This window comes from Dipteris shenzhenensis, chromosome 21 (assembly GCF_047967505.1).
Source record: "Dipteris shenzhenensis isolate YYH24624 ecotype China chromosome 21, Dip_SZ_1.0, whole genome shotgun sequence".
NCBI classification, from domain to species: Eukaryota; Viridiplantae; Streptophyta; class Polypodiopsida; order Gleicheniales; family Dipteridaceae; genus Dipteris; species Dipteris shenzhenensis.
Window position 1 is genome coordinate 6,461,015 of NC_141616.1, and position 11,606 is coordinate 6,472,620.

Sequence of the window (11,606 nt, forward strand, 5' to 3'; positions counted from 1 at the left end):
GAGCAAGGCACACTGGTCCCTTGGTGGCCATCATTCATCCGAAGTCCATGAGGTAGGATTTCACCATGAGGCGCAAGTAGGATTCATGGAACCCCAACACAATATTCGCTTTGAGTAGCTTAAAAGCACTATAATCATAAGACAATGCTAAAGGCATGGCACTTAAACTATGCACTCCTTTTTCCTAATAAAAAGCAAATAAAGTTAATACATCATCATGGCTAAATAGGTTTTAACATGACATTGAAAGCTACACTGGTCCTTGTGAACTTGGAGGGCTGATGCAAGTAGCAAAATCAGGATTTGGTTTAATCCTTTGAGTGGTTTTTCATAAATGTATTAGGATCTCACAATGGATGGAATGCTCCCTCTAACATAGTAGATTGGACATGAAAGAAAGAAAGCACAAATCATGAGAAGATTCATTTCAATAGAAAGGTTACATAGCAATTATTTATGTAGGTTGTAATGAATGCATTATTAACACTTTACGCCCTAGAATCAACGTGGGGGACTCCATGATGTAAGCAATGACTATATAGTGCATTTTAAATTTGATCTATAGGGAACCATCATTATTGCATGAACTAAAACTATAAAATATGAGCAACTTCAACAAATTGAACAATAATAGAATGTCATACCTAACCACCCATTGAGAGTCCTACACTTTACTTAAACTTGGAATATATGGAGTTGACTTTTAAGTCCTAAGGACTCACAAAACTTAACTTGCCTTTTTAAGTTCTAAGAACTCACAAAACGTCCACTAAAATTTGTTAAAAAATATCCCTATGTAAAGCATGCATGTTATGTCTCTTGATTTTTAATTGCCCTCTAAATGCATCACCAATTTGTACCTTGCACGACTTTACTCCTTTGTAGGGCAGTCTAACAACACTTCTAGGCTTTGTGTTGCAAACTATATAGTATTCAATTCAAAATTTATTTGCTCATGCTACAACAAGGTGAAGTACGCTTTCAACATTAATTCTTTTTTTAAAAAATTCACTACATGATAAGGTAAAAGGGAAGAGTATGCTTTCACTTTAATCCTCAATGTCTAGTCATTACATACTCCTTAAAGCATAAAGATGGCAAGTCTTAATTCATCCAAGTTACAAAATGGATGTTCCTCATTATTGGCATTGGGGTAAAAGTTACAATCTACATTTGGTTTCCTATAAAGGCTTTACTATTCCTTATAATGCCCTCAAGTTACTTGATGTAAGATATTTTACATTCTAGAATCAATTTTGGAATGAAAACGTACAATCTACTATCGGACTTAGTCAAAAGATACAAATTCTATGCATCACTATGTATGTAAATAATTAATAAAAGCTAATAATTTAGGGTGTGATAAGGAAAGGTCTTCCATCAACATTTTGTTAAACAAGGATCTACCGAATTAGGTAACATAAAAAAGGCTAGTATTCAAAGAACATCTCTAAAGTAGCCTAGTATAAAGATGGGTAGGTGGCTTAAAAACTGGCAAAAGTTATGAGTATCTCTCCTTCCAACTATTTTCTTGGCATCTTAAATGAGTAAATAGAATAAGAGAAGGTATCTTCCTTATCATAGGTTGACACAATGTCTAGAAGTTTTCATCAAATGAATGTTTGGCACATGCACAAGCAAGGGTGGAAGGGAATGGAGTACACGTTTTGTAAGGAGGATGTTGTACGCAAGTCTCGAGGAGCAAGATAAGAAGAGACCCATACTCAAGGAAGTATAAAGGTCTTGGAATTGGAATTTAGTTCTTAAGGTTTTCATTATGTATTCTTAAAATTAGCCAAATTTGTGAACTTGCTTATTATTTTGTTCAAACAATGCTATAGAGAATATAAAACCCAAATGAGACACAAACATAAGTTACATGTTTTAGGGGCTTTGCTTGCTAATCTTTATAGAAAATGGGACACTTGGGTTGTAGGTGGAGGTTTCTTTTAAGCGTGTGGTTATAGGTAAGCTCGACATTTGTTTCTTGCATATATACATATATATATATACATACATACATATACATATATATATATATATACATACATATATATATATACATACATATACATATACATACATATACATATACATATATATATATATATATACATACATATATATATACATATATATATATATACATATACATATATATATATATACATATACATATATATATATATATATATATATATACATATACATATACATATATATACATATACATATATATATATATATATATACATATACATATATATACATATACATATATATATGTATATATATATATATATATATATGTAGAGAGAGAGAGAGAGAGAGAGAGAGACTCTTATAGTCTTAGGAGACCAAAAAGTCTATGAAACTGGATACGATAGGAAAAGAGAGAGAGAGAGAGAGAGAGGTGGCTGAGGGAAGGAATGGAGAAGTACAATCCATCAAAATGTATTTTGAGAGGTCGGTGGTGTTTTAAGTGGTCAGTAATTGTTTGTCTTTGTTGTATGGGGTTGTTTGGATCGAGGAAAGGCCAAAAATTTGGGGGGTGTTTTTCTTGTGCGTGTGTGAAAGCTCCAAAGATGAGATAAGAGAACGCTCAATCTCCTCGATGACAAGGCAAGGGGGGGGAGGGGAAAAGGATAAAAGAAAAACAAATAAAATAAGGGGGCAAGGCTAATTATGATTATATAAATGATTGGAGTGCGGTAGACACTGGCGGACTCGAAGGGGCCCTAAAATCGAGAAGATAAGGCGATTAAAAAAAGGATATAATAATAAAATAAAAGACAATAATAAAGAGACGGGTATATTGCGGGCGGACGCGAGAGTTGTATGCAATCGAGTGAGATATTCTCTCTCATCTCTCTAGGAAGGGGGAGACCACGGCGCTCTAGATTTTCTCTCTCTTCGGGATTGATGCGTTTCGGGGCAGAGACTGAAGGAAAAGGTCGTATTTTGGGGGGTGGAGTTGGGATTCTCTCTCTAAGGCCGAGACCCAAGTTCTCTCTCTTCGTGATTAGGCTGTTTCGACTGAGTTCTCTGTTTTTGCTTCGTCTCCTTCCCCCCCTGCTCCTGCTGCTCCTGCTGCTTCGCCATAGCTGCTCGTCCTTCAAGCTTTCCCCTTTGCCTTCCCTTGAATCTCTCCCCATTTCCTGGACCCCAACCCCCGCGAAAATCTACCCCTCCCCCCCTCCTGCTTCGCCACATCCTCCCCTCCTTCCCCCCCCCCCCCCCCCCCCTCTTTCCGGGCCTGCTTGCCGTCGCTCCATTCATCCTTCCTGCTGCTGCCCTTCCCGCTCACGACTCCTCCTTCCTCACGGCTCCCTCCCTTGCCTTGCCTTGCCCCCTTGCTCCCTTTCTCCTCCGCCTTCCCCTTCCCGTGCTGTAGACGCTCTGCCCCTTGATGGGTCCTGCCACAACAGCAACCGCAGCGCTGGCCCTCTCTCCTAGGCTCCCTCGCCTCTTCCAATTGCGATAAAATGCCGAGGAAAGAGCCTGTCTTTTCCCATTTTCCCTTGTGTTGGATCCATCGTCCTTTTCGCGACACTCCGCTGGCTTTTTTGCGACCCGATCCACGAAAGATGACGAATTGCTTCCTGTAGCACTTTGAATGACAAAGCCGTTGACCTGAAGTTGTTCCTCTGAATGTGACCGAAATTGGACAATTCGTGTACCTTCCTTTACATCCTGAAAGATGATGTTCAAAGTTGTGACCGGTTTTCCGTTGGACGTTCTCTCAATGTTCGTGACAGAGGGTTTTTGAGACGGTCGAGATTCGTCGGCGATTGGTCCAAATAGGGAACTTTAAGACCTTCGGATAGTCTTAATGGATTTATTAAATTTCGTCCCGGGGTGAATTCTTCCTGGATCCAATTACTCTTGGGATGAATTTCATGGCAAAATCGGATTTCTTGATGTGAAACGGCTTCAACTGTGCCATTCTGTCAAAACTGAGGACGACGAGTTAGTTTACAGGTTTTGGAGTGGAAGCGACCGCAGCATCTTAGTGACACCTATTTTGTAGAAGGTGGATGGCGTGCTGTTGACTTTTAAACGAATGGTGTTGAAAGCAGCAAGAGCCGCATCGACATGGAGACAAATTATGCTAAGTGGACGGAGACCCAAAAACTCTTTGATCGGCAGATCGTCCCCACTCTTCTCTGATACCGGATACTACCTGCTCAGGTTAACCATTTCCCTAATCCAACTGCTTTGAGAGCGGAGTCCATTAGCCTGCACAGATTTTCTGGGGGTTGTCGATCGTGTACTCTGTTCAGCAAGAGATGGTGTAATGAACTAATTTAATTCACTCTTATCCACGAATGCTTCTTTTTGTTGTAATGTAGCACAGAGAGAGAGAGAGAGAGAGAGAGAGAGAGCGAGCGCTATGGGTTCTGAGTCAGCTCCTCTATTTGGGTAGGATGGGTACGACTTGGTATATTTAGTGCAAATGAAAAGCCATATAAGAGAATTGCACGGAAAAGTGGTGTTTAGTGTCCTACACTAAACTAGCAGTCTGATTGAAATTTTGAACTTGTGGAACCTAGAGAGCGGCTTATGCTTGGGTACTTCAGAGATTGTAAATGTTCCTTACTTCTCTGATTTTGGTTCTGTTTTATGGCTTCCTGGAAAGAAAATAGGCCGCCTGTGTGTGTGTGTGTGTGTGTGTGTGTGTGTGAGAGAGAGAGAGAGAGAGAGAGAGAGCACTCTTTTTTCTGTTATGTTTAGCCTGCCTGTTTGTTTCTTGAGTAAGGGTTAGGGTCTCTGGCTGGGCTGCCATCTGATTGGCTAAGCTTTTCCTTAAAATCCTTGACATGCAGTTGGCATCTGCCTTGTGATGCTTTCTTCTTGCTTGTGAGATGGTGCATTGAGATGTGGCGGTGAAAGCTTCTATAGCTTGTAATCCTTCTTGTGCTATGCTCTTTTTGGTTCTGCAGGAAGTCAGAAAGGCATGCAGGGTAGTGCAATTTCCAAGAACTCCTCTGACTTCTCCAAAATGTCAAAAGGTGATCGCTCTATAGTTGGTACAGGTTTTTCAAACGGAGTTATTGGTGGCACAGATGCATGGATGGTTGGGACAGAGAGAAAGTCCAGTCTGTCGTCCCTGAATTGGAGCCAAGCAAGTGAGATGTCTCCCTTGAATGGGGATGCTTCGTCTTTACAAACAGCTCTTCCAAGGCATGACATTTCAGAAAGTCTTGGGCCTTTTCTCAATAAGGGCGGGGATGCAAATGTTTTCTCAAGCTCATTACCTGCTCTGCTTCATAAGAAATGTGAGTTTTTCTGTTTCAAACATAAGACTTTGCATCACAATAATATTTGTTCTGTCACGAATCTGATATGCCACATAAGCATACATTTTTTCTGTAATTTGGATTTTGATAATGGATATGAATTTGGATATGTAGTAAATCTTGCATCCAGTATTGGCCAGTCTGTGGACCTTGGACCATCACATTTTGATAGAGAAGCTGGAGAAGAGGCACTCGAGTCTCTTGATGAAGAAATGGTATCACGGGCCATTGGGGATCTCCTCCCTGATGATGAAGAGGAACTTTTGTCAGGCATAGCTGAGGGATTTGATATTATGAGCTTCACTAATACTGCAGAAGAGAATGAGGATACTGATTTATTCAGCAGTGGAGGTGGTCTAGAGATGGAGGGCGACATGCAAGAAAGCTATGGAATGTATTTGAACAGTAACAGGGGTGTGGATGGGTTCTTTGGGAATGCTTCTGGTTTTCATGGGCCATCAAATGGACCTGGCTCGGTGATTGGTGAACATCCATATGGGGAACATCCTTCAAGGACACTCTTTGTCAGAAACATTAACAGTAATGTGGAGGACTCTGAGCTCCGAAATCTATTCGAGGTTTGTTCTTGTGCACATGAGGCATCAGCTGCAATGATGTTATACTTAAAAGTAGCCTAGGCCCTGCAGATGAAGGTTAAGAAAGCTTCCTCCATCAGTGCTAGCCCTCACCTTGCTTTGCCCCTTATCTGAAGAGTTTTGGCAAACTTCATTGGAAGTCCTTTTATGCACGTTATGCTCATTTGTATGTTACAATTTGCCATGAGGAAGGTGGTGGCTTTCCTATAGTAAGTAGTCCCTGCTATGAAGAATGGATATATGGGAATATAGCCTTCTCTGTGATTTTCAGCCCTCACCACAATTAATTGTGCCCCTCACCTGAATAGCCTTGGCCGTAAAGCTGGCAAGAAGACCTTTTTTTACAAGTGTATGCTTATTTGTGTGTACATGTATAGATGTGAGATTCCATGGTCGAAACTGATGAAAATGGTGGAAAGTTGATAACCAAGTGGTGTTAATAATCTTGTGCATAGTTATCATGAATGAAACCCATCTGTTCCATAATCATTGGTTTGGATATACTCGATCTTTTTCAGTTACTAAGGGAACCTTTCTATTTTGGTGGGCTTTTGGGGAACAGCAATATGGTGCCATCCGGACTCTGTATACCGCCTGTAAACATCGAGGCTTTGTCATGATATCTTACTATGACATCCGTGCAGCTCGTAGTGCAATGCGTGCTCTGCAGAACAAACCACTACGGCGCAGAAAGCTTGACATTCACTTTTCAATTCCTAAGGTATGAGTTGACAATCTGGGAGTAGGCTTTTTGTTTATGCAGATTGTCCAGTCTCCCATAACTCCTATCAAGTAGTAGTATGAACATGTTGTTTGTATACAATGTTCTAGTAAAGGTCGACCTGTTTTCAAAGGCATGGCTATCACAGTGATTGCTTTCGATGACAGTTTTCAACGATAATCAATCACACATGGAGAGGCTTTCATCAGTAGTGATTGGCGCTAAGTACACAACGTCTTCAAACATTTTTGGTGTCTGTGTGCATTACAGGATAACCCGTCGGACAAGGATGTGAACCAGGGAACGCTTGTTGTCTTCAATCTTGATGCATCTGTCTCGAATGATGACCTTCGTCAAATTTTTGGCCAGTATGGAGAAGTTAAGGAGGTAAGCTTTTTGAGAGGACATCTGGGTTCCCTTCTTTACTACCAATGATAGCAGATGAAATATCTTATTTGCCTTTTATAAAGCATCTCACTTGGCTTTGCAGATTCGAGAGACTCCTCATAAGCGCCACCATAAGTTCATTGAGTTTTATGATGTTAGGGCTGCTGAAGCAGCTTTGAGAGCCTTGAACAGGAGTGATATTGCGGGAAAGAGAATTAAGCTAGAGCCAAGTCGTCCTGGTGGTGCACGACGAAGGTTAGAATTTTATTTGAACCAGGTATTTGTTTCTAAGTCAGGTCAGGTGTCTAGCAATCATTTCATCCAAACATTTTGGTACTTTTCTCAGTCTGATGCAGCAGCTCACCCAAGAGCTGGAACAAGAAGAAACTCGACCATATCGACAACAATCAGATTCACCTGTCACAAACTCTCCTCCAGGTATATTTTATAGTTGTGCTATTTTCTGGATTTTATAGTTATAACCCCCCTTTTTATAAAACATCTCTCACTTTGAACGAGCAAGATTTGGATCAGAACCATTTGCTATGCAACTGGAAAGGTGCATTAGTTCTTATGATTTGGTGGTGATTAGCATTTCAATACAGCTTAGGCCTTTGGCTGATCAGTGTAAGTTGACTGGATTACATGCACATGATTTTGTAACTGCCTCTTTAGCTTGCTTTCAATGTGCCATAGCTATGGCGAATATGAATGGTGTTCAGAATATTATGTCTCATCTTTAGTGGGTCAGTGTAAGTTGTATGAAGAGCAATCAATTTTCATATCTTTTGGGCATAATGTCACATATGTCACATGCGTGAAACTTTTTTCAATGGGTATAATGAATATTCGATGATATGACAGAATTGCTCAATTCGTGTGCTACCTCTTGTTGTTGTTTACCTTCTCATATATTTCTGGTGATTTTTATAATGAAATTGTCATTCTCAGTGAAAGGCACTTGTTTCAGGACATCCTTCTTCTTGGGGACACTTCGGAAGTCCGGTTGAAAATGGTCCTTCCCGGGCCATTCATCATTCTCTTGGAGCATTGATCCCTGGCATGAATAAACCTTTACCAGGCTTGTCTGTCCCTTTGCCTCATTCAAGTTCGTTGCGAGTTGGAACAATAGGAAGTCATCTGGGGCGAAGTAGTCAGATTGATGCAAGTTTTCCTTCTCTCTCCAGTGGTCCTGGAGTGAAAGGAATGCCACTTCATCATGCTCATTCTTTACCTGAGTATAGTAATGGCATAATGCCTTTTTACAGTCCACCTCCACCTGTATCAATCAGAGGTGCTGCAGCATCTCATGGCGCTCATGAGGGTGTGGAAGGCTTGAGACTTCCAAGAACTACCAGTGGTTCCGGAAATGATGTTTCTCTTTTTGAGCATGGTCCTGGAGGTAAGAGTCTTGCTCAATTATTTAAGGCTGGTAGAGATCATGTCAGTCTTCCAACTTCAGGTCTTGGGATACCAAGTAGCAGGTCATTCAGTCGTCTAAACTCTGGTTCTGGTGGAAGTGCTTCATTGTCTGGGCCACAGTTTCTCTGGGGTAGTTCCAGCCCTTATCAGCAGAATTCTTCACCTGTTATGTGGTCCACTCCGGCAGTCAGCCACAGCTTTAACCCTGTGGGACATGCACCGTCTCAACCCTTTGGTTATACAGGAAGTCACGGTCGTTTTGTCAGTACAATTTTGCCTTCCCATCGGCATCATGTTGGATCTGCTCCCTCTGGAGATCCTTCGATTCTAGACAGGCAGTTTGGTTACCTTGGGGAGTCACCTGATACACCTTTCCTTGGTCCTGGCTCTCTAGGAGCTGTTGGAGTGCCTGGAAGTACTGGAGCTTCTGTGGTGAATATGAATGGTGCTCATAGTATTCTGACCTCGGGCAGTCTGGGAACCAATGGGGTATTTGAAAGTGGCCTGTCTCCAAGCATGGGAATGATGTCACCTCATCGCAGAACTCCCTTGTTTCAGACAAATGGAATGGCAATGTCAAGTACTTTGGATGTGCTTTCTGATCGCGGGCGGATACGCAGGACAGACAGCAGTGCTGCTCAAATGGATAATAAGAAACAATACCAGCTCGATATTGATCGTATTGTGCGTGGTGAAGATACTCGGACAACTCTTATGATTAAGAATATACCAAACAAGTAAGTTAGTTGACGGTCAATGTACATTCTTGAGCCAAAAGTATAATTGGTTTATTTATAATTGCGAGTTTTAAAGCTTCCTTTTGTATAAGTTGTTGCTACTGTAAACTCTTGGTTGTTTGCTTTGAGATCAGGTACACGTCAAAGATGCTTTTAGCGGCAATTGATGAGAACCATCGTGGACTGTATGATTTTTTATATTTACCAATTGATTTTAAGGTATATTTTCAAATGGTAGATTAGCCATTGCAGCCAACCATTTATTTGTTGATCCACTATCTAGTCTGAGATTGACTTGATTTGAACGATGTGTTTTATTTCTAATCGTCTCCCCTATTTGTCACCAGAACAAATGCAATGTAGGCTATGCCTTTATCAATATGACTTCCCCTGCTCACATCATTCCAATTTATCAGGTATATCAGCCCACTTGCAGTGATTATTCGGGTATGAGTGTCCCATTATATTCAATGCTCAGTTGCATGCTTGATTCTCAAGAACTAGATTTGAAACCACTCGCAGCACAGGTAATCATTGATTTGAAGCCTTGCATTATAGTTTTACTAAGATGGCACATGTATGGTATTTTGTAGGCATTCAATGGGAAGAAATGGGAGAAGTTTAATAGTGAGAAGGTGGCATCTTTGGCATATGCACGCATTCAAGGCAAAGCTGCACTTTATGCACATTTCCAGAATTCAAGCCTGATGAACGAGGATAAGCGATGCCGGCCTATTCTTTTCCATTCTGAAGGGCCTGAGACTAGTGAACAGGTACTGCTTCTCGAGGGATTTGGAAAAGACAGTGCTTAATTAATGGAGTTATTCGCTTCAACCTGCTTGTGCTTTTTGCAGGAGCAGTCCCTGTTGGGAGTCAGCATTCGGGCAAGGGCAATAAGGGATTTGAGTGGGAGTAATGATTTTTTTGAGCTCACCTCTAATATCAGTAACAAAGAAGGCTCTGTACCAGGCAGTGTTGGGTCTAGCTCTGGAGGGATGGTTTCAAGTTCTCCTGAGAAGGAATGAGACATTTCATGATTGTTAGTGGAAGGGATCTAATGGGCAAACCTGTGGTACTTCATTTTTGTCTTGTCATCCTGAGGGTCTTTGTGCACCAAGGATCTTCATGGTCTTCAAGAGTTTTGCTATCTGTAGATGTGTAAAAAAGCTGACAGCATAAAGTTGTGGCCTTCTTGTGTGAAGCACGACATCTGGGGTGCATAAGATGGCCTCCCTTTTTGATAACCTTTTGTAGCTTTGTCATCCTATGATCAAACAGAATTGAGCACAGGATATTGCTGCCTGACTGGTTCATTTGTAACCAGCTGTTGTAAGTAAAGAGGCATCCACACGAGGGTATGGACAGGTGTATTGGCGGCTATGGACTCAGGCTTAGTAAGCCAGAAGGTTTGACAAGGCCAGCCTTTTGGTGAATGAGCCTGGGAACTGCTTCAAAATGTACAGTTGAATTGAGAGTTCAAATGGTAGTTTTGATGGTGCATTACCATGCCATTCGGACAAACGTAGGGTATCTTGTGAAGTGTTGGTTATCATGAATTGTTGGACTACTGGCTAAGTGAGCTGGGAAGGAGATTTATATATTGTGTTGTATCTATTGTAGATGGTTGTATTTTAGAAGTCGCAATGCAAACTACATTGGGCGACTGTAACATTGTTTGTAATGCTTGCAATCGTTTTGAACCAGATTCATTTGGTTTTTTGTCCTGAGTATCTACATGATAAATGCTAATAGGATTTCTCTCCCCTTTTAATTTTTCTGTGATCAGTTGACACACTGCTACTGTTGAGGAAAGCATTTGGCTCATTTGAATTAGTCATGAATATCTTTATTTGATGCCTGTGATATTGCAATGAAAGTCATCTTTGCTTTGTAGTGTTGAGGAGTACATCGGTATCCATGCAGTTCTATACTTGAGTGAGCCTTATGTTTGAGGTTGTCCCCTCAAGTTAACAAAGCTATAAAAGGAAAGCTTGTTCTCACTGAATTCGTTGCTAGGCTCTAGGAATTGCAATACTACTATTCTTGTCTTTTAGGGGAGTTTCATAGGGATTTTAGAGTGTTGAAGAGCATTTTCCTTCTCAAAGTTTGGAAAGTGCAATGTTCGAATAGCAGTAATTTTGTGTGTAGAGTATTCAGGGTACTCCCATATAGGTGTAGTAGAAGATCTTGAACGGCAGAAGGGGGAAGCACAAATGATCAGGATGGCTGCAGACGTTATGAAATATCAGTGTGCAGCCACGTTGGGAATGTTCTTGACTTTGTTCACCAGAGGGCATAGATCCCAAGGGCCAAACTCTGAGGTTCTTAGGAATTCTGCCGTTAATTAAGCTAATTTGTCAATGATTTGCTCGGTCTTCAAGGTTCAGCGGTTTTTGGCCAAGGTATAACAGTGATCTTACAGATTTAGGGCAAGGAAACTAGT

At 41.0% G+C, this 11,606-nt stretch overlaps 1 protein-coding gene across 3 annotated transcripts; it reads left to right on the forward strand.

Annotated features, from left to right (window-relative positions):
* Positions 1-3,222: 3,222 nt before the first annotated feature.
* On the forward strand, positions 3,223-10,832 carry LOC147888419 (protein MEI2-like 2). 3 transcript variants are annotated; one of them, XM_087392879.1, is made up of 13 exons: positions 3,223-4,191; positions 4,944-5,279; positions 5,415-5,878; positions 6,459-6,617; positions 6,888-7,004; positions 7,108-7,259; positions 7,351-7,442; positions 7,975-8,406; positions 8,467-9,163; positions 9,298-9,382; positions 9,511-9,579; positions 9,757-9,936; positions 10,018-10,832. In XM_087392879.1, the coding sequence occupies exons 2-13, from the start codon at positions 4,958-4,960 to the stop codon at positions 10,186-10,188; spliced, it is 2,940 nt and encodes a 979-aa protein (XP_087249005.1). In that variant the 5' UTR covers positions 3,223-4,191; positions 4,944-4,957; the 3' UTR covers positions 10,189-10,832. The 3 variants fall into 3 exon arrangements, with proteins under 3 accessions (XP_087249005.1, XP_087249003.1, XP_087249002.1); XM_087392877.1 differs by having other exon boundaries at positions 7,975-9,163; positions 10,024-10,832; XM_087392876.1 differs by having other exon boundaries at positions 3,224-4,191; positions 7,975-9,163.
* The last annotated feature ends 774 nt before the right edge of the window (positions 10,833-11,606 follow it).